A 23,683-nucleotide genomic window follows, 5' to 3' on the forward strand; every position below is an offset into this window, starting at 1 on the left:
GCCTAAAAGAAAATTTCTATCAGGCTCTGAATGTTAGCTTCTAATTTGGCGAAATTTCTGATTATAGAGTTATTAAATCCTTTCAAATATCTTGTCAGGTTTCAGCCTAGACAAATAGTAAATATTTCTGACAGTATTAAATAACTCCGTGGACTAAGAGGCATCCTCAAAGAGATGCAAAGGTTACTACCTTCCCAAAATCCAGTCACTCCCAAAGACAGACCCAAGAAGGAACCTACGTGTTACAGGCAGGCAGAAACGCAAGCCAAACTCTTAGGACACAGAATGAGACAAATTAGAAGGCAATAGCTATCCCTAGGAGAGGAAGTATCAAAAACCAATGGGTCAGACTTGAAAAGGAAGGGACAGTGTGAAATTTTATTTTCCTCTCTCAGTTGTTTGCTACAGAGAAATTTGGGAGAGCTGATTCTGGTCAGAATTTCCACCTTATACTGGCTTCTGCCCAATGCTTCAGGATCCCATCTGCAGGTACTGAGTGGGGTTTAAAGTGGAGAGTGTAGCTCTGATATTACTAGAATTTGTCAAGGTGCTTTGTTAATTTTAATTTTAGTTTCCCCTTGGTTGTTTAAGGAAATAATGTAGCAGTTTGTCATCAACAGGCAATTGTTGAATTAAATCAATTTGCACCAAAGTATTAATTTGGAAATTAAAAAAATTAAATTCAGTGCATAGACATATTCACAGTATTTTCTAGCTAAAGAATTTTTTTTTTTTTGGCCATGCCACACATGGGATCTCAGTTCCCTGACCAGAGATAGAACTGTTGCCCCCTGCAGTGGAAGCAGAGTCCTAACAACTGGACCACCAGGGAATTCCCAAGAAATTTTATGATAGCTCCATGAAATTCTTTTTTAAATCTTGTTTATTTTTTCCAAATTAAAAAGCAAACCATTATATTTCCATTGAGTTTTCAGAAGGAAAAAAATATTTTGTGCAGCTGTACTTGGAAAGACACTCCTAGCAATCCCACATCTTATAGACTCATTGTAGCCAAGTGCCAGCATGGCAGACTGACTGCCAAACATAGCTATTGAGATTTAACGCTGATTTTGGACCCAAGGAAGCTTTTCAGTACAATCGTATTGAATGGAAACAAACAAGGTGATTTATAGCTGATTTTGACAATAGTGAGAGACTCTGGAGTCTCAGATCCTGGACTACAGGCTCACTTAGTTGATGGTTTTCAAATGTTGCTGCATAAGTCATATGGAATGTTGTTTGGGGAACTCAGATTTTACTTAACAGGATATTCATAAGATTTAAACAAAATTATGGCTTGGAATTAATGTGTGAGTATCAGTTCCGCTCACTGTTGAAGTTTCAGAAATGGAGTATGGCTCCATTAGATGGTCAGGATTTTAAAATTGATTCTTATGAAAAGGAACAAAGATCCCATCATGACCTAGCAGGGAGTACTGATCTGTTTCTCTACTACCTATTGCTCAAGTGCTTAGAGAAAGGGTGATATGAAGGGCTGTAACTCTATTTTGCTTTGCCCCTCTTGATACCAGAAAGAAAGAGAAATAAATAAACAAGCAAAGAACTGTGCTGTGTACAAATTTAAAACATGAGTAGAAATCAAAATGGCAAATTTAATCATCCTGGAAAGAAGTCTCAATTTGAGAAAGAAAGTGTTAGGTTGGAAACCCAAACAAACTTTTTGGCCAACCCAATATATATCCCAACAGCTTTTAAATATTTATTGTAGTGAAAAATCAGAATCTAATTATACATAGTCTTTCCAACAATTATAAGAAAAAAAATAGGTGGTAGTTAGATAACAATAAAAAAGATGTTACATGGGAATTCCCTGGTGGTCCAGTGGTTAGGACTATACACTTCCACTTCAGGGGGCAAGGGTTCCATCCACTGGTTGGGGAACTAAGATCCTGCAAGCTGCGTGATGTGGTCAGAAAAAAAAAAAAAGTTACATTTATTATTTTTGATACCTAGCTTTGGGGAAATTTTTCACATTCAAATTATGGATGTAAACATAAGAATTAGAAGTGGGCAGCCCCGTTGTACAAGCCAGCATCCAGCTGGCTGCATCTGTATTCATTGTAGCCCCAGATGGTAAAGGCAGACAAGGGCTGCACTGTGCTTACCTTCAGAAGTGTTTTAGAGACTGGCTAATGTTTTCAAATTGACTTTTAAAATTAAAAAAACCTATAAAATCAGAAAGCATTATATGTAACATCCAAAGGAGGGTAAGTTTGCTTATTTCTCCTTCTGTTTCTTTCATCTTCTTTATTTCATTTGTTCCACTTCCCTTTTCTTTCACCATTTGAATGAAGTCCCATGTGATCAACTGAACCTTGTTTATTTTAAAACATTCAATGAACTTATAAAAAATACAGAGTGTGATGGGGCTTTCTTCTGAGAATCAATGTGTGTCATCGTTGGCCAAGGCTATGTCTGCTTCATGGCAAAAATAAAATACAAGATCATCATTCCAGAAGAGACAGAGAATTGGAAAGGACCTAAATACTTTGTGTGTAAAGTAGCTACACATCACAGAGAGAAAATCTTTAACAGAAATAAAGTATTAGGATTTAGGAGGCGGTTTGCATAGATATTGGGATTGCAAAAAGTTTGAGTTGTAAGAAGTATTCATAAATTCTGTAGATGAGCGTATTACTCTGGATAGGAGACAGTTACGCCATTTAGATAACTTAGCAAGCCATTCTCCTTCCCCCAAAGTCATGAATTGTTATTACCTCTTTCTAAACTTGTCTGATTTTAGATTTGAACAGATATAACTGATTCTGACTGATTGTCTAACTTTAGTCTCTGACATTATGTGTGATTTCTGAGAATGATTTAATAATTAACATAATATTTAGCCTTTAATGTTCAAAACCAATAGTGTTAAGAATCATGCTAATAGATGTGTAAATCAAGTTTATTTCTTTAAAATGCTCATCTAATGTTATTTAGCTTTCTAGAAGAATTTTAGAAAAAAAATTATAGCCCATTTGTAAAAAAAAAAAAATTAAAAATTTTGTATGATGAAAGGAAAATGGCGTTATGTTGAATTGAGTAAAACAAATGATAAGAATTTAGAATAGTTTTGTTATATCATGTATTTATTAATATAGTATATTAATTATATTTTATTAATATACAATAGATAAAATGAGAATATGGTCGTTACGCAAATTTCAATTATCCTGTTTTAGTAAATCTCAAAAAATCAGAAATTTGTTCCATTTGTTTTATCATTATAATAATTATAATAATTAATTAATTATAATACTTCAAAACTAAGGTACTATATTAGCAACATAGTAGACACTTTTCTGGAAGAAAATGGTCTTTGATAATGGAAGTGGTAAGAGAATCCTTAAATGAATATAATGTATGTTTAATGCGTGAACTTCCTATTATCACAAACTTTCCTCTTTATCCCTTTTTTTTTTTGAAAACCAGAGCTCCTCTTCATTATCACTAGTTATCAGTTAACACAGAGAGTTCAGACACATAAAGAGTTCAGATTCAATTCTATAGGCTGTTAAATTCTCAAAGCGAAATGGTCAGAGAAAAGTTGGGGAGGGGGAGATAACGGTGATTCCGAGCCAGAATTGACATTTATTGAACAACTAAGGCTCAAAAATCATGTCTGTAAAGTGTTAAAATCAATGATCAATTCAGTTAAAATTCTCAGTGAAAGAATTCAGCCAAACTGATCAATTTGATGGCCTTATATGTAGTATTGAAATTCATACGTACATTGAGGCATGGATTTGGCTATTACTTTCAAAAGTACATTGACAGCGTCCCTTGTTCCATGGCATTTTGAAGCTATCGTTGTTCAGGAGCACCAGGTGTGTACCAAACTTCACATTAGGTGTTTAGAAACATTATCTCTAATACAGACAACTCTTGCAAGTGGATGCATTTAAGATTCATTTTGCAAGTGAGAAATGAAGTTCAAGGAGACTAAGTAAACTGCTTAAGGGCAAAAGACTAGTAAGTGGCACAGGTAGAATTTGAACCTTGCTCAATCTGACTTGAAAACCCCAATTCTTGCTTCTATATGATGCTGCTTCCTGGTTTTAAAGCAAATTGTTGCTTCTATTTTGGAATTAGGCACATTTTTCAAATTTATTGCACTGTCTAATCCATTTTAGGATAAAAGGCTGTTGGGGGGGCGTCAGGCATGGTATTTAAAAGACCTTTTTAAAAACAACTGTTAGGCAACAAAAGTTCAAATAACGAAAGCAGATAAATTTTTGCCTATATTATTGGGATGAAAAAATTACCCTATTTTTATAGGTTATGAACTTTGTAATTTAGATATTACACTAGAAATTTTGAACCAATGTAGTAATGAATAACTTCAGAGTGAGAATTTGATTATTTAAATATCCTTTTTCCAGCTGTGCTTTAAGATAAAATTATATTGTTGTTATTTGAAATGAAAACACACACAAGCATTATGAATTTTATAGGTATGTTGATTCTGGTTATTACTGTGCTTCATATGAGGGGAGGAAAGCCTTGTTTCTAATTCTTAGTGGTTTTACTTAAAGTTCAAATTCCATTTAGGTTTCTTTGCATAAACATTAACTTGTCAAAAAATATTTAGTTGCTATGACGGAATGTTTGTGTCTCCCCCAAATTCATGTGTTGGATCCTAAACCCCAGGGTGATGGTATTAGGAGGTGGGGAGGCCTCTAGGAAGTGATTAAATCATGAGGATGGAGCTCTTATTTTCAGACTGAATTGCTATGATTTGATAGTTGATCCAGTAAGATGATGTTTCCATCTCACCAGCTGAGCACATGAAAACAAGTACAGCATGATGTTTAAATCCTTAAATTTCAGCATCTAACAGTATCCCAGTTTCGCTGAGCCTCCTTGGGCGAGATGTTTAATTCCCCAGTGACTGGCACATAAAAGTGCTGGACATGTTGCAGCTCCTATGCAAATCAGGAAGGGGCACCACAAGAAGTGGAAGAATGTTACAATGTACATGCTGCTGTATTTTTGTTCAAATTAATAATCTCCCTCAGGGATTTCCCTGACAGTCCAGTGGTTAAGCCTTTGCCTTCCAATGCAGGGGCTCTGGGTTTGATCCCTGATTGGGGAGCTAAGATCCCACATGTCTTGGGGCCAAAGAACCAAAACATAAAACAGAAGCAATACTGTAACAAATTCAATAAAAGACTTTAAAAATGGTCCATATCAAAAAATCTAAAAAAAATAGAATATCAGTCATTATGTGAAAATAATTTTGAAAATATTCTAGTATTCATTCTTGCTTAAATACCCTTTCTAATAATGTAATAGCAGGAGCACTATTGGACTTTATTTTGTTGTCATAATATATGAAGATTAATTTAAATGTCTCTTCCTATTTTTTTCATTTCTATTTTCATTTCCCTACTGGAATTAAGATGAGGTATCTTATGTGAGAAATAGGAGCAAATAGTGAAAAATTGTATTTCACTTTTTTATCCATATCTGGAAGCTTATTATTCACTTGCTTGACATGCTGGACCTCCCAGGTACCCTTTGTAGTAAAATTAAAATCGCAATTACTTTCAATTACACGTTATGGTAATTACCCTTATAATTGGATCACAGTTCCTAAATGGCCTGCATAAGCCAAATCAAACATATAATTATATTTATTTTATTTCTATGTATGTCTTCTGTTAACTGTCTTCATAATCACTGAACAGTTATTAGCCTCACTAATATAAACTAAATATTTTAGAATCAAACCAGACTGGATATAGTACTGCTATAAAAGAAAGAATACTAAGTGTCATTAAATTTCGAATTTTTTAATAACATTTCAGAATAAGAATCAAAATTCACAGAATATGTATTTATTTTCAATTATAAATGTTAGTGCTCAAAACGGAGTATGAAATACCTAAAAAGAAAAGCAAATAACTTTGCATCAGTGCCATCATGCATTATGTTTCAATAAATCTGTGTTTTCAGGAAAGAGCATTTAAGTTTTAAAATTAATAATTTTTCAGAATTTTAAATATAATAATCTATTTTCTCGCTTAAAACCAGAAATTCTATAACATCTAAATCATGCCATATAAAAGCCAGAAAAATAAATGAAATCTTGGAAAGAATACCTTATGACTTGAAATATGATAATTATACAACAATAAATTAGATTAAGAACTAGTTAAGACCCCTTGGAAAGTCTTATTTACAAGCTAACTCTGGTTACCAATGCAAACTGTTTTTCGTTTCCCTAAGCATAAGGCAGAGAGAAAGAAGTTTCACTATAAACAAATTCTATGATCATTTTAAGAGATCGATTGAGGTACACATCAGAAAAAATAAATTCTAGACTAAGGGAGTTAAACTTTAACAAAGTAGTGTTTATATTCCCTGGTAAGTCACTAAATGTATTTCTTCCAGACTGTTAAGCCAAAAGATGAACCATCCTAACGTCTTTATGCCTTATTGGCTTTTCCAGTTGTGCAGACATTTGTATTCAGTGTTGTCCTTCTTAAGAATTTTCAGAGCATTGTTAAAAGAATAAAAGAAGGACTTTATCTTGTCTATTATAATCTCTTCAAGGACTCCACACATGACATTTTCTAAACCAATCTTGTTTTCCAGAGCATCAAATTGCTTACAGCAAATTTCAGCATATGCCGTCCAAATCCTAATAAAAAAGGCACTTTAACGTTGAGTCATTCAAAAACCATTTATTATCCAAATTTGTATTTATTACACAAGGTTACGTTAAAAACAAACTTAAACGAACCAAGTTCCTGCCCTAGAACAAACTTAAAACCTAGAAGTATATCAAGCTTACGGGTAGTGCTAATGTAAGATTCATTCAATTAGGAACTGTTTGTCGCCTGTTATGGGTGCATAAGTGAAGCATGGAGCAGAGGAGACCAAATTATGTCGGTATGCTTACACGTCTTACGTTCTACTGCGTTCTATTGGAATATAGAGAGTGTTACTCTTATGGAGAAGTAGGGTCATAAAATCCCCACTTCCGGAGCCTTTCTCTTTGATGTGGAAGCAAGCTGGTTCACCTTGCTGAGGCTGCAACCTCAGAACACAGTGGTTTCGGATTTCTAAGGGAATCGTGTCAGATTTTCCCTGTGCTGTACCTCCCGTCCCTCCTAATTAGATGGAACTTGGTGGGGTTTTCTGGGACTCCTTTATTTACTCCTCAGAACAATGTACAACTTTCTCAAGGAGGATTGCTGTGAGGCTGCCCATGGTTCATTCCCTCGTGCTAGTTCCATATCAAGTAACAATTTCTCAGAGTTCGTGATAATGCATATCACTGGCAACATTCTCTCAATTGCCATCTGTAGACAGATAGAACCCTGCTAAAATCTTACCTCTCTCTGGTACAAAGTAATATTACTCGTAATTTGGGGAATCAGTATGCCTCATAATTCTGCTAGTCATCACAACGTACTTTCAATTACTTCAAATGTTATGAAATGGAAATCGCAAAGAAAGGAACATAAACCATCTGACTAAGGCAGCACGACATATTGTCACTTCCAGGGCTGTAGCATGGAAAAATCTGACAGTGTTGAGTTTGCCTTCAACTGCCTCAGAGAGGGAGGGGGATTGACTTTATACATAAGAACTCAGCAATCTAACAGATGTTTCCAGGGCATATACGAAAGAGGGGGTGGTCTTCCATCAGGTACACAAGTGAGGCAGCTTTCAGTTTCAGTACCATGAGTAAAGGGTCTCTGATTAAAGGAAGGAATGGCTAAGGAAGGAACAAAAGTTTGGGCCATTTTTCAAAAGGGTGCTTTGGCTCCCCACACAATCCCATTTTTCAACCTGTTAGAAATCAGGGCTTTAAGAAGACTTCTCACAGCTGCTGCTATGCTAGATGCCTGCTGACCAGGCAGACTGGCTCAGCGATGCTCTGATTTAGGCTACGTATGCAGCATCCTGACTCTGAGATTTCTAACTTCAGTAAGATGGAATCGTACATACCTGGGAATAAACTTTAGTGTTCAGCTAAAGTCAACACCCAGCTAGTTGGAGGAAGAGAAATACCAACATCCTCTGGTAGAGTCTTCTCTATTTTTGGCATCCCAGGCATGGTATACTATGACTACACAGTGAGGATGGCTGGGGAACTCCATCCCTTCCAGAGCTATAAAGAGGAGGCAATATGGAGGGCTGTCCCCCAGCCTGCAGTGTGGGCATCACCTGAGAACTTGGTAGAAAGACAATTCCTGGGCCACCCTCCAGACCTGACCCAGGAGCTCTGTGGGTGGAGCCCAGCAAGCTGTGTTTTAAGAAGTCCTCTAGGTGATTCCAGTGCACCCTAAAAGTTGAGACCATTGCTCTACACTGTCAAATAAGGACCTTAACTGCCTATTTCTATGTAGATAGATTTTAAAAAGGGTCCTCTCTAGGGATGATTGATGGCAGGCTGAGAGCATACCCACAATTCACCAGATCATTTTATAGATGTGAAATCCAGTTTAAAATGTGCATGAATGGTCGTGTTGAAGGAAGCTTGAGGATTCCAATGCCCAGAGCTGCCTCTAGCTCAGCATTCCGTGTTTGGCTGCTTTCTCTAGGAGTTGTCTTAGCTCCGGAGCTGTCTGGCAATTTGAATGTAATCCTTTTTCATGACTGCCTTGGATTTCAGGAAGGTTGGAATGTCCCCAGGGTCATCCTTTGTGCGAGTAATAATCTGACCAAGGTGTGTGTCAGTGGCCCACAGATTGGTCACATCTGCCTGGAAAATCTAGTTTAGTAGTCCCAAGGCATGGTAAGAATCAGCCCTGCTCCGTGCGGGATCTTCTCTTCCTAACTTTGTGTTGACATTTTTACGTTTGAATTGAGGTAAAGCAGAAGAGACCGAAAACAAAGCACATCTATTCTCCATGTGTGCTTTCCTTAGATTTGGTTTTAGAATTCTTAAACTTCTGCCAGGAGAGTAATTAGCAGCCCAGATAAGAGGCCACCTAATGGCAGCTACACGTCTGCAATCAGGTATGTTGAGAGAACTACAAATTTGATTAGAGAGTTACCGATATTTTGTAGGCCCATAGCTTACTTTCAGGAGGGAGGAAATTAAAAGGAAAATTTAAGAGGAAAGAGCATGGTTTTTATCTCTATGTCACCATCCATCATTATACTTTAGAGCTTTATGTTCAAAGATTCTTGTGAACAAGGGAGAGAATTTAAAAAGCAGAATATAAAGAAAGCCCTCTGGTGAAAGAGAATGTTATTCTATTCCATTCCAGCGTCAGGAGAAAGGTGCTTCATCGTGATGCATTGTTACCTCACATGGCATAGCAAGAGAAAAGGAACAGCAGAGTGCCTACAGATGAATGCTGGAAGGAAGATTTTTTAAGTGAATATCCTAAAATAAGGAGGGAAGTGTAGGTACTCTTGGAAATTTTCTCTTGGCGGGGGATTCACCGGGGCCGAAGTATTTGTCAGAGGTTCCGGGGTGGGAAGTAGAGCTGCGTCTGGGGCACAGACAGCACGGCTGAGGGGCTGAGAGATGGTATCAAAGGGCCAGACCACCCACCAAAGGGTCAACTGGAATGGCCATGGGTAAAGGAGACCCCCGAGGTGGAGTCAGTGAGCTTGGAAAGCAGAGTGGGAGGAAGAACATCCAGGTCATTCCCTGAAGAACTGGGACTTGGTTGGGACGTGGGTGGAGGGCGGCTAAGTTCCACAAGACAGCAGCGCCATTTTTCTAGAGTAGAGAAGGAACTCTTACAGGTGTTTAGCAACTTCAGATAGATGCCATTTAAATTAGGTAGTTATTCTGGTGAGGGAGCACAAGTGTAAATTACTCTGCTAAGCCCTGATGGTGTGGTGGCTATCAGACTTGCTCTCTGACTTCAGGAAGCTTGTCGAGTAATTAGAGAGATCATGAAAATACACGCAGGTCTTGCGCGACATTGCAGGCTTGTTGCTCAATGGAGGGCTTTGCCTCTGAAGATCCGCGATAAATGTTTGATGCTGATGACAATATGGCTTTTCTAAGACTTCAAAATGGAGTAAGTGGGCTTCCCTGGTGGTGCAGTGGTTAAGAATCTACCTGCCAATGCAGGGAACACAGGTTCGAGCCCTGGTCCGGGAAGATCCCATATGCCACAGGGCAACTAACCCCAGACGCCACAACTACTGAGCCTGCGTGTGCTCTAGAGCCCACGAGCCACAACTACTGAGCCTGCGTGCCACAACCACTGAGCCCACGAGCCACAACTACTGAGCCTGCGTGCCACAACTACTGAGCCCATGTGCCACAACTACTGAGCCTGTGCTCTAGAGCCCATGAGCCACAACTACTGAGCCCACGCACCACAACTACTGAAGCCCATGCGCCTAGAGCCCGTGCTCCACTACAAGAGAAGTCACCGCAATGAGAAGCCTGTGCACTGCAATGAAGAGTAGCCCCCACTCGCCACAACTAGAGAAAGGCTGTGCACAGCAATGAAGACCCAATGTGGCCAAAAATAAATAGTAAAATAAAATTTAAAAATTTATTTTAAAAAATGAGTAAGTGAGAATAAGTTGCTAGAATTTCCATCAAAAAATAATTCTGGAGAAGAGAAATGTACTGGAATCCTAAAATGGAAAATTAACATTTAGAAAGAGACTTAGAAATAACTCTCTGATGTTATGAAAGAAAATTTGTGAATTAAAAGACTTTAGAGGGGAAGGATAAGTTAATTTTCTAACCCTTTGAAAAAAACGGTTCAATATTTCTTAAAACCTAAACTGTTTATTGTGGTTCCCCTGGTCTAATCGGCACTTATCACGATATACTATTTACTTTCTAGGGAAACAGAATTACCCATCCTTCAAAATAGCTCAATTAAGTAGTAGTATATCATATTCTGAAGTTCTCTGTAGAGATTTTAGAGCCCAGAGAGGCCAAGCCTAGTGCACAGCTCATTCTGTTCAGCATCTCCCCACAGATCTCCAAATGCCTCTCTGCACCTCTCCACCAGCACGTCTAAAATGCACTTGAAACATACCATGTCCCCAGCTAAAGTCCACTTATCCCCACCAAAGTTGCTTTTCCCTCAGTTTTCCTTACCTTGGCAAATGGCAGCGTGATCATTTCAGTTGCCTAGGACAGAAAAATGGTGACATTGTTTATTCCTCTTTTTCTCTCACAACCTCCAAGTCTCACATATCAGATGGACTGTGGGCTCCAGCTGCAGAATTTACCCGGTATCAGTCCGCTTCTTACCACCTCCACCACTGCCGCCCTTGGGCAAGCCATACTCACCGCTCAACAAAGTTGGCGGGATAACCTCCTAAGGAATCTCCCTGCAGCCACGCTTGCTGCCCACAGTCAGTTCTCCACACAGCAGGCAGAGTGATCCTTCTTAAAGCAAAGTCTGATCATGTCCCTTCTCTGCTTCAAACCCCACCACCACCAACAGGCTTCCCATTTTCCTGGGGAAGAAGACTACATATTCTAGCATCGAATTTCTAGATGACGTTGTAAGGGAGCAAAATTTGCCACCCCAGAAGATCTCTTTGGTGTGAGGATTAAGCTGGGCAGGTTATTTTTAAGAAACAGAAGTCTCCTGTCAGCTTAATTCTTAGACCAGCCAAAAGAACCTGGAAGGGTGGAGGGAAATTTCTTCCTCCCCAACACTGTAGAATGTCCTGCCTGGTCTAGCCTCAGCTTCCTCTCGGACAGCATATCCTGCTGTGTACCCCTCGTTCACTCCACGCCAGTCATTGGCTTCAATTTGCTCTTCCCTCTCCTTGTGGTGCTCTTTCTCAGGCATCTATTTGCTTAGTTCCCTCATTGCTTCAAGCTTTGGCTCAAATATTGCCCACTGATGAAGCTTTCCCTGGACACACTATGTAAAATTGCATACTACCCTTTCTCCGGAGTCTTCCTATATAGGCTCTTCCTTCCTGGCTCTACTTTCCATCCTTGATTTTTTTTTTTTTTTTTTGCGGTACACAGGCCTCTTACTGTTGTGGCCTCTCCTGTTGCGGAGCACAGGCTCCGGACGCACAGGCCCAGCGGCCATGGCTCACGGGCCTAGCCGCTCCGCGGCATGTGGGATCCTCCAGGACCGGGGCACGAACCTGTGTCCCCTGCATTGGCAGGCGGACTCTCAACCACTGCGCCACCAGGGAAGCCCTCCATCCTTGATTTTTAACCAGCTTTCTTATTAACACCGATTCTACGTATTTTAGTTGTTCGTTTGCTCATCATCTTTGGTCGGTAGGATGCAAGCTCCATTGAGGATGGGAATTTGGTTCATCGTGTCCACAGCCCCCAACTGCAACCCCCCAAACTGGAACAACGCTTGGGCCATTGTAGACACTTGCCTAGACCTGGTCACTCCATGCTTTTGATCTTCCATTTCTGGTTTATTGCGAGAGCTTCCCAAATGGCCTTACAAAATACCTCAATGAATATTATTTTCTTGGTGCAGCTTTTATTGTATTAGACAATAATTTAAAACTTTCAAAGTTTCCTGCTACATTAAGTCGAATTCTTGTTTAGTTTGCAAGCTCCCTTCTGAATACATCTTATAATCTAGATGTGTTTGTGGCTTTCAATATACTACTTTCACTGAAGCTCTTAGTCAGATTTTTGTTATACTTGGTGTTCCTTTTCTCTCTCTCTCTCTCTCTCTCTCTCTCTCTCTCTCTTTCTTCTTTTCTTTTTTACCTTTTTCCCCGAATGACTTCTTTTTCCAAAGTAAATGTAGTCTATTATTTCACTGCTCTTTCCTTGGAACACCCTTCCTCTTTTTCTTCATCTAATCAAACTTTAGCATTTTCAAAGCTCAGTGCAAGTACCACGTACTCCATTAACGTTTGTTGAATTAGTCCAGATTCTATTCATCATTTCCTCTGAACTAGATATGTTAGAAATGTTAGCTTGGCATTTAATTTCATGCGTGCCATAATGTATTCAATTTGTTTCAAAAAAAACATTTGATGAGTGTCTACTCTTTAGTTAGATACTATTTTCTTCCAGAAAGTGTTCAAGGAAGATTAAAATATGTCATATATAGTGGGATAACATAAAAACAGAAAGATGGCTGCTCGTGAATCTGAACGTCTTCCAGGCCAATGCGAAAAGTTAAGAATGCACTTATTTGAGTCTTCTCTCGTCACATCATGTGGTTCAACTGAATTGACAATACCAGAGGTTTTTTAAAAAAATGTTTTCTTACTGAATGTCTTGGATTTTTTTTAAAAAAGTATAGAAAAGAAGTAGCGCTCATAACTTTCTCTATCCTCCCACCGCTTACACTATTCAAAACTCCCTCCTCAAAATACGTACGGCTGGTGGTGACGTGTTTTACTGACCATTTTGGAATAGGACTGGGCTGCTACTTAGCTCTGGTTTTGGTTTCCTTGCGTCTTCTTACAGAGCGAGACATTGGAACCAGCTGGATCTCAAAACATTACCAAGCAAGCAAAATTTGAACCACTGCTATGGCCACAAAACTCCTGAATGAGCTTCATCCTCTTTTCTCTTTACTGGTCCATCTTCCTGAAGGCTATTTTGTAAGACGTAGGGACTTTTCAGCAGCATTTACTTAACAAATGTCTATTGAGCACATACATGTGCCTGGTACTATGATAGGCTGTGATAGGCACTACAATAGTCTCTGAGGATGCTATCTTTCATTGGATTATTCACTATTGAGACTGAGTCAATGGAAGGTGACTGTTGACTCACAAACTTGGAGATATAATTTACTAACATTTATAACAGCATTTCCTCTAGCCAGGTCGCACTGGTCAGTATTAAATGAAATCTGATTCGTTTATTTGAAACCCAAACTCATTTGCCATCTTTGTCACCTCTGCTTGCACCTCACTTCAAATACCCCAACTTTAATTAGCAACTATTTTGGTACATGTTTCTAGCTGTGGCAACCAGCTTTGTGCAGGTGCAACCTTTAGCATCTCATTTATAAGCCTAGATATATGCAGGATAATTTTCACCCCCTTTCAAGAGAATGTAATTGTAAATACACTAAAGTATTCTGTAAAAAATTCCTTATACATAGGCTGGGTCTGCTTTTCCTTTCCTTATCTCCAAGGTGAGCTACTCACTAAAAAATACCTTAAGAAATCTCTTTTAGAGCTTACAGTGTACCAAGCTCAACCTAAGCTAGGCTTTAGGGACATAAAAATATGAAAAATAAAATTCTTATCTTTAAGACACTTGATATGTGTTGATAGACATGAAAACAAGCAATTAAATATGGTAAAGATTTGCATAGGTGCTAAGACTTCTGGAAGAAAAGCTTCTGAAAAAAGGAGAATCTGTAATTAAAACCTAGGATTAAGCTGAATAGTAAAAGAGGGGAACGTAAATTCTGCCAGAGATAATTATATAATGGCACAGAGACTTAATAAAATATCTGCACAGAAGTAAAAGCAGTTTGGAGTTTATGGAGTATAAATTCCATGGTGAAATATCCAAGAAGGTGAAGTTGCAGACACAGGTAGGGGTTGTGCAACAGAGAGACTTGAATGACTTGGTGAGGAAACCATAACTCATTTTGCAGGTGATGAGAAGCCAGTAAAAATGGCAGCTGTTAAACTCCTTTGAGTCAAGGATTGTTTTGAGAATCTGATTGAAGTTACTGTCTCCCTGTCCAAAAGAGAGCAAAATCCACCAAAATTTTTTATTCCATTTATTGTGAATTACAGTGAGTTCCCTGAAAACTGTCTGTGGGCGTGTCTAAGCATACTCATGTTAAAATCTCTTGCACTAAAATCTTTAAAGCATGAGAACAATAAAGCATGAGGATTTATTTTGAACTTTCTGGTAGCCATATGGAAAAAATGGATTTTTGAAGGGCAAGTTTCTCTGTATGAATATCATCAAGGAAACTAATAATCTAAGCAAGTAAAGATGAACAGCACAATTATAGTAGTAGTATAAAGAAGAAGTGATAGATTCAGGAAATCTCTTTAGGAAGTATAATTAACGAGGCTGGGATTGATTAGCTATGTGTAATATGAGGCAGGGTACGATGAAGATGAGTTTGCTTAGGAGAAGTTCCCTTTGAGATGCTTATAGTTAATCCAATTAAAATGTCCTGCAAGAATCTGGGTACACCAATCTTGAGATGAGAACTCAAGATTTGAAAAAACTCACTGTAAGTGTAGTTAAAACCATAAGAGTGGATGAGCTGATTCAGGGAGATGGTGCAGAGTGGGAAATGAGTGTTCATACAAAGTACAGCTGAAAGTAAAATAAAAACAATATCAGAAAGTTTTCAACCATATGTGGCAATTAGAAGGTCAGGTAGTCTTAGTATAACCAGTCATCTCAGAATGGTAGGAGCACAAAGCAAATTAAAATAAGTTGAGGGAATGAAATTAGAACACTCCCTAACACCATATACAAAAATAAACTCAAAATAGATTAAAGACCTAAATGTAAGGCCAGACACTATAAAACTCTTAGAGGAAAACATAAGCAGAACACTCCATGACATAAATCACAGCAAGATCCTTTTTGACCCATCTCCTAGAGTAATGGAAAGAAAACCAAAAATAAACAAGTGGGACCTAATGAAACTTCAAAGCTTTTGCACAGCAAAGGAAACCATAAACAAGACCAAAAGACAGCCCTCAGAATGGGAGAAAATATTTGCAAATGAAGCAACTGACAAAGGATTAATTTCCAAAATTTACAAGCAGCTCATGCAGCTCAATACCCAAAACACAAACAACCCAATCCATAAATGGGCAGAAGACCTAAATAAACATTTTTCCAAAGAAGATAAACAGATTGCCAACAAACACATGAAAGGATGCTCAATATCACTAATCATTAGAGAAATGCAAATCAAAACTACAATGAGGTATCACCTCACACCAGTCAGAATGGCCATCATCAAAAAAATCTAGAAACAATAAATGCTGGAGAGGGTGTGGAGAAAAGGGAGCCCTCCTGCACTGTTGGTGGGAATGTAAATTGATACGGCCACTATGGAGAACAGTATGGAGGTTCCTTAAAAAACTAAAAATAGAACTACCATATGACCCAGCAATCCCACTACTGGACATATACCCTGAGAAAACCATAATTCAAAAAGAGTCATGTACCACAATGTTCATTGCAGCTCTATTTACAATAGCCAGGACATGGAAGCAACTTAAGTGTCCATCGACAGATGAATGGTTAAAGAAGATGTGGCACATATATACTATGGGATATTACTCAGCCATAAAAAGAAACAAAATTGAGTTATTTGTAGGGAGGTGGATGGACCTAGAGACTGTCATACAGAGTGAAGTAAGTCAGAAAGAGAAAAACAAATACCATATGCTAACACATATATATGGAATCTAGGGGGAAAAAAAAAGGTTCTGAAGAACCTAGGGGCAGGACAGGAATAAAAACGCAGACGTAGAGAATGGTCTTGAGGACACGGGGAGGAGGAAGGGTAAGCTGTGACAAAGTGAGAGAGTGGCATGGACATGTATACACTACCAAATGTAAAATAGATAGCTAGTGCGAAGCAGCCGCATAGCACAGGGAGATCAGCTCAGTGCTTTGTGACCGACTAGAGGGGTGGGATAGGGAGGGTGGGAGGGGATGCAAGAGGGAGGAGGTATGGGGATATATGTATATGTATAGCTGATTCACTTTATTATAAAGCAGAAACTAACACAGCATTGTAAAGCAATTATACTCAAATAAAGATGTAAAAAATAAAATAAATAAAATAAGTTGAGGGGTGAATTAAAACTGTGGAAGTAAAGGCATTGGTGGAGAGTTAGTATCAAACATATAAAGAGCTTGTACAACTCAAAATCAAAAAAACAAACAACCGGATTTAAAAAGTGGGGAGAGGACCTGAATAGACTTTTTTTTCTTCGAAGAAGGCATGTAGATGGCCAACAGGCACATGAAAAGATGCTGAACATCACTAATTGTCAGGGAAATGCAAATCAAAACCACAATGAGACTTTACTTCACACCTGTCAGAATGGCTATTATCAGAAAGACAAAAAATAACAAGGGTTTGCAAGGATGTGAAGAAAAGGGAATCCTCATGCACTGTTGGTAGGAATTAAGTTGGTGTAGCTACCATGGAAAACAGTACGGGGGTTCCTCAAAAAATTAAAAATAGAGCTACCATATGATCCAGCAATTCCACTTCTGAGTATTTGTCTGAAAACAAAACAAAAACAAAAAGACTAACTCAAAAGACTATATGCAACCATATGTTCATTGCAGCATTATTTACAATAGCCAAGATATGGAAACAACCCAAGTGTCCATATGTGGAACCTAAAACACAAAGCAAAGGAACAAATAAAACAAAACAGAAACAGACTCATAGATACAGAGATCAAACTGGTGGTTGCTAGAGGGGAGGGGGGTGAGGGGCAGCCGAAATAGGTGAAAGAGATTAAGAGGCACCAACTTTCAGTTATAAAATAAGTAAGTCGTGGGGGTGTAGTGTGCAGAATAAGGAATATGGTCAATAATATTGTAATAGCTTTGCATGGTGACAGACGGTAACTAAACTTCTGGTGACCATTTCAGAACGTATACATGTATCAAATCACTGTGCTGCACACCTGAAACTAATAGGATATTTTATGTTATACTTCAGTTTTTTAAAAAGACATTCAGGGATTTTTAGAATGTTTAGGGAGTTTGACTCAAAGAAGAATGGGCTAGAAAAAGCAACAGGTAGATGTTTTAGATAATTATGGGAGACATTTGTTCTGTTTTGTTTTTTTAAGGCTGCAGCAGAAGTGAACTTGTTTCTATGCTGTGGGAAATGAGCAGTAGAGATAAACAGAATGAGTGGTGGTGAGTAAAAGAAATTAGGTCCAAGAGGCAGATGAGATGATGGGACCCAAATCACCAGCCTGATGGATGGTCTAAGCCTTAGTCAGGGGAGAGGGTCTCTCATCCTCTGTGAATTGGAAAGGTGGTGAATACACAGGTCAGGGTGAAGGTAATTCTGTTGGTGCTGTGTGAGGGGGAGTGGGAGGTCCTTATTCCTGATTAGATAATTTTTCTGGATGACACAGAAGAGAGGTGATATTTTTGAAAAGACTTTGAAAGGAATGGAAGAAAGAAAAACAACCGAGAAGCCAAAGTTTAAAGTTGGAGACTATTGATTTATACTCATCAGTCCTAGAGTGTCCTGATTTTCACCAGTAGTTTTCAGCAGCACATGTGAATGAAAATGATGAGTTAACACAGGGTTAGGTTCTGGTTGGCAGGAATGACTTAAAGGACATGGGTGCATGGGAATTGAGGGGACAGTAAGTCCCAGCTGAGGAGGGCAGGAAGGGAATCAGGAGAGGTGTGAAACCGGGAGAAAACCAAGGGAAAATGAAGATCTATGTTTGATTAAAGAGAAAGTGAGTTTGTGAAAGAGCCTACAGGAGGCGAGTTTGTTGTCAGAGAGCAGGATGTTGGATTTAAAGATTTCTGACAGAGCAATTGAGTTATCTGTCCTTGAGTTAGGGAAGGTGAAATGGAAGGGAAGCTCTCCAGGTTTGAGATGGAGGGACTTTGAAATTAGCAGGTAGATACACATGAACACAAAGATCATTCACGATAATAGTGACACTTGAGTTGAAGAAGAAAATATTGAACCTGATCAAAGTCTTCACGGGCAGAAAGAGAACAGGTTAATATTTATAATCCTGTGTTAGCTGAGGTTGAGGGCTTAGACAGCCTCCTTTGAAGAGGAGGTACTATAATATTCTTAGAGGAAAAAGGGATGTCATAGTCTTAGATGAGAAACGGGCTTCAGTTATGACAAGGAAGAGCAAAAAACATTTTGTTTAGCGGCTGAGAATATAGAAGAGTGTTTAATATGGAAGGGGAGTTTTAGAAAGCAAAGTGAAAATGTTTGAGAGTATGAGTATAACTCTTGAGGTGTAAAAAAAAAAAGATTTAGCTTTTATTAAGACCGTATTTCCCAGACTTGCCCACACAACTCTTGTTTACATAGTACCTATTAACCTCTTACAGAAGTAGCGCTATGTGGATTACAGCTTGGGAAACATTGGCAGAGTGCTCAAGGATAGCAGGGCTGAGAAGCATTCCTCAATGGAGTTGGTGCCAAGTCATGGTGAATTCAACTCTTAAGGTATCTGGAGGGCACTGTTCGGACAAAGATGAGCCAGCTTCAGGGCCACCCAATTTGTTGGTTGTTTTCATGGCCATTTGTCTTTTCAACTCAGCAAAATTGAGAACTCTGAAATCAAGGGCAGTAGCAATTTCGTCACATCTCCACAACATTTGGGTTATTATTGAGCATATTGATAAATACCAAGTAAGTATTTCTTTTTATTGAAGCTTGCTATGAGCAAAAAAAAAAATTACAGCTTACTTTTGATTTCTCGTTTCATTCTGCCTTTGTTGGAGATTTATTTTCTGTTTAGGTTTTTAACCTAATGTTAAATACCCAAATGTGTTGGAGCTCATTGTTAATTTTTAATGATAATTTTTACTTACATGTTTCACTATCTTGTGTACCTACATACTTTCTTTCTTTGATAATTTTGATGAAAAAAGAATATTTCCCAATTATTAGAAGTAAACAAAATAAAAAGAAATAGTTGGGCAGATTTGGGAAGTATGTAGCTAAATCAGTCTCTTAAAAGTGATGCTGTTTTTTTGGAGTAAAAATTTAAAACTTAACTAAAAGTGTAAGATTTTTGACCCAAGAGTTTTATATGACTATCAGCAAGCTACTCTTGAGAATTATTTAATTAGCTTGTATAATACAGTAAATATGGTTTGTGTATAGAAGGTAATATGTAAGTATAAATGTATAATATATACAGAAATGGACAATATTTAATATTGTAGGAATAAAAATATAATGTACAATATTTATAATTATACAGAAGGTAAAGAGAGAGTCACACGTATATGTTATTGGATTCCGCTGTAGCGATATAAAATAGTTGAAAATTTTGACTGTTGAGCCTGGTACAGTTATGAATTGTATTTGAGTTTGTATTTTTGAAAATATCAATGGCATATGTCATGTTTTTATTAATACTCCCATGAGAGCACTCACCTCATGGGAGTTAAATGCAAGAAAAAAGTAAGGGCACTGGTAGAAATTTCCAGTCTCTGGATTATTTGATATACAGTCCTCCAACATTAGCAGAGCTTATTCTGCTGCTCTTAGGTCAACATTTATTGATGAGCTCTACCTCCTTTGATACAGTGGTTTCACAGTATAATGTAAACCCAGACTAGTCTCTCTCTAGAGGTAAGGATATAGAAGCTCAGAAATCTATTGTCCTAAAAGTTCCCATGTAATCTGCCTCTCCTGAAGAAGACCCAGTGTCTATGAGAACCCTGGGCAGCCACACGTATCGAGAATCTTCACACCCCCCTGTTGAGACGAATCTTGACCTGCAGGCCTTTAAGCGCAGGTTTGGTTGATTTGGAGAATTGTATTTGATAAACCTCTGTGCAGCCATGGGAACCCTGTCATGCCCCTAACCCAGAAGTCAGGCAAGCACACTGTGTTGGATGCTTGCTTTTCTTCCAATCACTTCCCCATTGTAGTTTCCGTGAAAACATCTGTCTATAAACCTTCCTCAGTGAGGCTAAGAAGAAAAGTAGATTCTATCTAGACTAATCTTCCCATGTATACAGGAGAAAAGAAGAAGGACTTTTCCTTAAAGGTTAGAAAAGCAAAAACACTGTATTACAAAGGTTTCGGTAAGACTGTATTTCTACTTGGAAGAAGCATGTCTGATTTTAGAGTTTAGAAGTTCATAGGCATGTTCTCAGTAGTATGTAGTTCACATTTCACAATTCAACCTTATTAGAGTTTCAATGACCACTGTTAATCATTTAGGCTTCAAGGAGACAACCTGGTGGAAAGGACAGAAGAGACCTCGCAAATACTTCATTCTCCAGATGAAATAATCCCAGATTTTTTGGGTAAGTTTTTTTTTTTTTTTTTTTTTTTTTTTTTCTTTTTGCGGTACACGGGCCTCCCACTGTTGTGGCCCCTCCCGCTGCGGAGCACAGCCTCCGGACGCGCAGGCTCAGCGGTCATGGCCCACGGGCCCAGCCGCTCCGCAGCACGTGGGATCCTCCCGGACCGGGGCACGAACCCGCGTCCCCTGCATCGGCAGGCGGACTCTCAACCACTGCGCCACCAGGGAAGCCCTTGGGTAAGTTTTAAATCCAACAATAGATATTGTAATTTTAGCGGCACTTACAGATTTTTTACAGAAGAAAACTAAACCAAGCATCTTCCCCTGTGCCAAATCACCGTAGCTGCCAATCATACATCCACCACTTCTGCAGGCTGTGTGTCAGGAGGTTAAGGGCAAAGGGGAAAATGAAGCAAGAAGTGTGGGTCCTGAGGAGCAGCCTCTTAATGCCTGTGCCTGTTTAACGTCAACTCTACGTTGGCTACCCCCAAAATTTGTCACCAATTCCAACTTGGTTTTGGAACTTACATTGCCTACTCACATTCGCACATCATGGATCCCTTCAGTCTTCGGGGCAGGCAGAAATGTCAATATCAAACTTGATTTTCCTTCCTCTCTCTCAGCCCTACGTTAAATTGGTCTCAAATCATGTCACTGTCACCAAGCCAGTCTCATCTTCATTTTCCCTGAGACTGCCTAGTCTATGCCCTTGTCCTCTTTCTCTAGCTAGTGTAAGAGCTCTGTAAATAGATTCTCCTTGTACTATCTCACCCGTTTTGGTTCATTATCTTTATAAACATAAAGCTGCTATTTCTTCCCCATTTTCTACAGGACAGAATTCAAACTCCTTGGCGTAGCATATTAAGTTTATGCCAGGGCACTTCAAAATGTTTGCAGAATAAATAAATAAGTACATGTAATGCCACTACAGTGACATCTAAGGTATATCACTGCTTCATCATTCAGTGTTCTAGCAGGGAGCAGTCGGTACATCCAATTGGAATAATTAGAAGAGAAACCATAGGAAAACATTTTCCTTACATCTGGATAGAGAAGGACATCTTAAACAAGATGCAAACGTTCCTAAACATTCAACTGTAGAGTGTTGAGAATTATTGTTCATCAAAAGATGCCAGAAAAAAGTGAGTTGACAAGCTACAAAATAGGAAACTATATTTGAATATATTTGTCACTGATCAAAGATTAATATTCAGAATACATAAAGTACATCTATAATTTAATAAAGAAAGGATCAGCAAACCAATAGAAAAATAAGCAACAGATATGAATAGACATTTCACGGAAGAGGAAACACAGATGGCCAATGAGCATATGAAAAATGTTTAGTAATCAAGGAAAAGCAAGTTAAGGCTACAGAGAGATGCTCTTTTACAACATTTTATTTGACATTAATTAAGAAATCTGGGAAAATCAAGTGCTGGTGAAGATAGAGACAAAAAGAAACTCATACTCTACAGGTATATGCTTCTTGAGGGTTTCTTGTGTTCTCCACCATGCTCAATATAAAACTAGATACAAAAAATAAATAAAATTCAAAAAAAAAAGTAGATACAAAACAGGTATTAACTACTGGCCCATTTTATATATATACTTCTTAATTCTATCAAAACCATTCCAATCCACCGATCTACAGATAATATATCCTTCAACAATCATGGTTACATAATAACTGAGTATTGTTAGGATTTAAATTTTTAGAAAATTAAACAAGGCATCAGTAATGTGTTGATTATACTTACTTGCATTCACTGGGAGAAAAGGTATTCATTAAGTTTAAGCTCCTTTCTTGAACTTCTTATATCCTGCATTCTTCACATTCAGATATTAGAGACCTAATCAACGAATTCCAAAATACACTTCTGATTCAGTACATTCTTTTCTACTGAAGTTAGTCAAATCACTAGATCCAAAAAGTGCTAATGTGATTTTTATGTTAAATATGCATCCACATTGAGCTTGGCTTAATAAACATAAATATTTCTATGAACAGGTATAATTTTGTGCTTAACAAAAACCTGTTATGACACAAACAGCAAAAGTACAAATAATGACAGGAAGACATTAAGTGAAGTTAAACAGCGACAGACCCTACAGGTCTCCAGGTTCTTAACAGCACACCCAATCAACCACAGAGGCTAAGTTTTTAGTCCAAGTGCTGCCAGAAACTTCGATTTTGACAAAAGTACTTTATCTTCCGATGCTTCAGTTTCTTCTCTCAAATGAGGAGATAAACTCTCCAGCATTTGACAAATTGAGAGACTCATTTTCCCCTCCATGTTATTAAAGAAAGCTCAAAGAATTCATTGCTTGCATTTTGAAAATCATTTATACTTAGAAGAAATTGCTCTGGAATAGACAGGACAAAATAGTTTATGCATGTGTACCCACCAGCAGTTGGTAACAAGCAAAGTACCCAGAACACTTAAAAAAATGCAGTGTACCCCTCCCAGCCTTAAACACTAAGGTTTTATTTCATGATGTTTATTGTCCCTACTAACTTGTTAGATTAATATTCTATCACTAGATTTGGGCTATTTAAGGGTCCCTTCAACTTAACTTTTAATACAGTCAGATATGTAAATTCACAAATATTCTGGTGCACTTCACAGTTGTCCCTTTATGCTGAGCTGAATGGATCTTTTCACACTGTAGATCTCACTGGATATGGCACCAATAACCAGGAAGACTCCAACCAAAACAAGAACAGAACAAAATGTAAAACCATATAAAGTTACCAATA

At 38.2% G+C, this 23,683-nt stretch overlaps 1 protein-coding gene across 1 annotated transcript in view; it reads left to right on the forward strand.

Annotated features, from left to right (window-relative positions):
* Positions 1–23,683, forward strand: part of LOC116742711 (uncharacterized protein C8orf34-like) — a 202,766-nt gene that overhangs the window by 63,870 nt on the left and 115,213 nt on the right. Inside the window, exon 3 of the mRNA XM_032610549.1 lies at positions 20,838–20,923. Within this exon, the coding sequence (XP_032466440.1) occupies positions 20,838–20,923 (86 nt within the window). The remainder of the gene's footprint in view (positions 1–20,837; positions 20,924–23,683) is intronic.

The sequence above is a fragment of the Phocoena sinus genome, chromosome 17, assembly GCF_008692025.1.
Source record: "Phocoena sinus isolate mPhoSin1 chromosome 17, mPhoSin1.pri, whole genome shotgun sequence".
Lineage (NCBI taxonomy): Eukaryota > Metazoa > Chordata > Mammalia > Artiodactyla > Phocoenidae > Phocoena > Phocoena sinus.